General features: G+C 61.2%; 1 protein-coding gene across 1 annotated transcript; it reads left to right on the top strand.

The window, feature by feature from the left end:
* Positions 1-625: 625 nt before the first annotated feature.
* FZD8 (frizzled class receptor 8) lies at positions 626-3,407 on the top strand. The gene has a single exon (XM_066628545.1). It carries the CDS (start codon positions 713-715, stop codon positions 2,717-2,719), a length of 2,007 nt encoding a protein of 668 aa, XP_066484642.1. The 5' UTR covers positions 626-712; the 3' UTR covers positions 2,720-3,407.
* Positions 3,408-4,125: the final 718 nt, after the last annotated feature.

The following is a 4,125-nucleotide window of genomic DNA, read 5'->3' on the forward strand; positions in this document are numbered from 1 at the left end:
GCAGCGGCAGGAGGAGGGCGCCCCCCCCCCAGGCGGAGATCCACCTTAAGCGAGGCTGCCCAGCCGGGGTGCCGCTCCCCGCCCGGAGCCCTCGTGATAGGCAGGCGGGCCAGGCGAGGCGGAGCCTGGCGGGCCTGGGTATAAAGAGCCCCGAGATCGGGCGCCAGGATTGGTGCCGCTGGAGCGGGAGAGAGGCCGAAGTTGTACAAAGGGGGCTGCCTCCGCCAGCGCAGCCAGGTGGCTTCGGTGGCTGCCCCGGGGCTCTGCGCGCCGGAGCTGGAGGGGCGCCCCGCCGTCTCCCGGGGGTGCCGCTGGCCCCTGGGCAGCCCCACGCCGCCGCCATCCCTTCCTCTTTAGGGGCGCTCCAGCCATCCGGACCCCGCACGGCCGGGGGAAAGTTGGGGAAGCAACAGCAGCCGCGCCAGGAGCGATGCGCGCCGGGCGCCTGGAAGCGCACTGAGCCGGCGGGGATCGGCGCGGAAGAACCGCCGCCGCTGCTTCTCCTCGTCCTCCCCGTCTCCCTCCCGGCCCGGAGCTCGGACTTCCCCGGAGGGAGGCGGGCATCGGAGCGCTCGGGAGGCTTCGGCGCTTGGAGAGGCGGAGGCGCACCCCGCCTGGAGAGGTGGAGAGCGGCTGGGGGGACCGAAGGAGGACGCGCGTGGCTGGCTCCCCGGCCGCAGGAGGAGCCGCCGGGACGCCCCCCGGCCCGAGCATGGAGCGGAGGTACCTGTTGGCCGTGGCTCTGCTCCCGCTGTGGCTGCCCGCCTGGTCCCCGGTGCGCCCTCGCTGCGCCGCGCGGGCCGCCTCTGCTCCTGCGGTGGCCGCCGCCTCCTCGTCGTCGGCCAAGGAGCTGCAGTGCCAGGAGATCACGGTGCCGCTGTGCAGGGGCATCGGCTACAACCACACCTACATGCCCAACCAGTTCAACCACGACACGCAGGACGAGGCCGGCCTGGAGGTGCACCAGTTCTGGCCGCTGGTGGAGATCCAGTGCTCGGCCGACCTGCGCTTCTTCCTGTGCAGCATGTACACGCCCATCTGCCTGGAGGACTACAAGAAGCCCCTGCCGCCCTGCCGCAGCGTCTGCGAGCGCGCCAAGGCCGGCTGCGCGCCCCTCATGCGCCAGTACGGCTTCGCCTGGCCCGACCGCATGCGCTGCGAGCGCCTCCCCGAGCAGGGCGCGCCGGACACGCTGTGCATGGACTACAACCGCAGCGAGCCGGCCACCGCCGCGCCGCAGCCCCCGCCCCAGCCGCAGCCCCCGCCGCCGCGCAAGCCCGGCGCGCCCCGGGCGCCCGCCCCGGAGCCGCCCCCGCGCCCGCCCGCGCCCTGCGAGCCGGGCTGCCAGTGCCGCGCGCCCATGGTGCAGGTGTCCAGCGAGCGGCACCCGCTCTACAACCGCGTGAAGACGGGCCGCATCGCCAACTGCGCCCTGCCCTGCCACAACCCCTACTTCAGCCCCGACGAGCGCGCCTTCACCGCCTTCTGGATCGGGCTCTGGGCCGTGCTCTGCTTCCTCTCCACCTTCGCCACCGTCTCCACCTTCCTCATCGACATGGAGCGCTTCAAGTACCCCGAGCGGCCCATCATCTTCCTGGCCGCCTGCTACCTCTTCGTCTCGCTGGGCTACCTGGTGCGCCTGGTGGCCGGTCACGAGAAGGTGGCCTGCAGCGGAGGGGCGCCCGCTGCCGCCGGCCCGGCTGGGACCGCCGGGAGCGCTGCAGGGGCCGCTGCCGCCGTAGGGGGCCGCGGGGCGGCAGGGGGCGCTGCCGAGCTGCAGCCGGACCTGGCCGTGGCTGAGCACGTGCGCTACGAGAGCACTGGGCCTGCGCTGTGCACCGTGGTCTTCCTGCTGGTGTACTTCTTCGGCATGGCCAGCTCCATCTGGTGGGTCATCCTGTCGCTCACCTGGTTCCTGGCCGCGGGCATGAAGTGGGGCAACGAGGCCATTGCCGGCTATGCCCAGTACTTCCACCTGGCCGCCTGGCTGCTGCCCAGCGTCAAATCCATTGCGGTGCTGGCGCTCAGCTCGGTGGACGGGGACCCTGTGGCGGGCATCTGCTACGTGGGCAACCAGAGCTTGGAGAACCTGCGGGGCTTTGTGCTGGCCCCCTTGCTCATCTACTTGGCCATCGGCTCCATGTTCCTGCTGGCCGGGTTTGTGTCGCTTTTCCGCATCCGGAGCGTGATCAAGCAGCAAGGGGGCCCCACCAAGACGCACAAGTTGGAGAAGCTCATGATCCGCCTGGGACTCTTCACGGTGCTCTACACCGTGCCCGCGGCCAGCGTGGTAGCCTGCCTCTTCTACGAACAGCACAACCGCCCGCGCTGGGAGGCCACCCACAACTGCCCCTGCCTACGGGACCAGCAGCCCGACCAGGCTCGCCGCCCTGACTATGCGGTCTTCATGCTCAAATACTTTATGTGCCTGGTGGTGGGCATCACCTCTGGAGTGTGGGTTTGGTCTGGGAAGACTTTAGAGTCCTGGAAGGCACTTTGCACCCGTTGCTGCTGGGCCAGCAAAGGGACTGCTGCTGCTGCAGCAGGGGGCATTGGAGCTGTGGGCAGTAGAGGAGGCATGGTGACTGCTGCCGCTGTGGGAGGATTGGGTGGCGGAGGGGGCTCCATGTACAGTGACATCAGCACCGGCTTAACGTGGAGATCGGGCACCGCCAGCTCTGTTTCGTACCCCAAACAGATGCCCCTGTCACAGGTGTGAAAGGGAGAGTGGGACAGGGCTAAAGCTAGCCACACTTCTCTCTTCTATGAACTCCCTAATGGCCCCCCCACATGCAGAACAATGCAACTGCTGGAGGCCCAAGTGCCAGCTCCTCAGCCCCTTTCCTACTCCCTCCCCCCACTCCTTGCATTGATGGGTAGGGAAGCCACATACTTCAAGACAAGAGCTTCTGTTGTTGGGCTAGGGGGTGTGGAAGTCTGACAAGGCAAGAACTGTCTGAGCTGCTTTTGGACTAGCAAGGGAGGTCTCCCCCCCCCTTCTGTTGTAATGGGCTCCTTTGCTTGTGTGTGCTGTCTTTTGCCCGCCCCCTTTAAAACTCCAGGACAGCATCAAAAAAAAATAGCTGTCGGATAGGACTGCAAGGGTTGGGAGACTTAATTTTCATTTTTTTTTAAAAAAACTGGCAGATGCCTTAAACACTTTCAAACCATGTCTTAATTATATGCCCCAAGTAAATACGGGTTTCTTATGTTAAAGGATGTATTTATATAATTATTTGGTACCTTGTACAAAATGTGTAAGATATGTATATATCCAAATCCTATACAGACTGTACATTTTTTTTGTAAAAGAAAAAACAAAAAAGTTTAGAGGCTTACCACCACTGCTCTCTCCCAGGAGCAAATATTTGAGTATTCTATTTTGTCAATAAAATGATGATAAATGACTTGCTTGGGAGGGGAGAACTTTCCTGGTTACTGCCCTGATTATTCTTTTGGTTGATACTTACTAAGTGTGGAATTTGAATAATTCCATCCATCCCCTGCATAATTTTCAACTGAGTAATAAGTGTGGAATAAGAATAATCTTACTGTTGCTTGCTATGGGAAAATCCATGAGAGCCTTCAGTGGTATATGGTTTGCACCTTGAAAATCTGTACAGCAGTAGGTACTGGCTGAGTGCAATCCTAACTCAACTTTCCAGCACTGTGGTAAGGGCAATGCAGTCCTGAGGTAAGGGAATAAACCTCACTCCGTGACTAACCCCCCAGCTTCAGGATGTGGCACATACCCCATTGGGAGAGCTGTGTCAGTGCTGGAAAGTTGGTTAGGATTTGGGCCTCAGGTTCAGGGTCAACAGTGGAGGCTCAACAGAGCTGAGTGCGTTGTATTCAAAGAAAGTCATGGTTAAGCACCGTTGACATCGTGCGTTAAGCTTGTCATGATTAACTGAAGTCCAGTTCATTGTAATGGGATATAGTCTTGACTAAATTTCTTTGGATATAGTCCAATAGGATACAGCACCAGGAGCACTAAAAGGCTTACCTGGGAATAAGTTCCATTGAACTTGATGGAGTTTACTTCTGAGTAGGCATGCCTAGGATTGTGCTGATTAGCACACAGATGTCTTGAGCTGCTGTCCCCACATAGGTTGTCTGGAATAG

Source organism: Tiliqua scincoides, chromosome 5, assembly GCF_035046505.1.
Source record: "Tiliqua scincoides isolate rTilSci1 chromosome 5, rTilSci1.hap2, whole genome shotgun sequence".
Lineage (NCBI taxonomy): Eukaryota > Metazoa > Chordata > Lepidosauria > Squamata > Scincidae > Tiliqua > Tiliqua scincoides.

What these genes read in the sequence shown, in the direction of transcription:
- FZD8 (XM_066628545.1), top strand. Translation starts at nt 713, where the DNA reads ATGGAGCGGAGGTACCTGTTGGCCGTGGCTCTGCTCCCGCTGTGGCTG.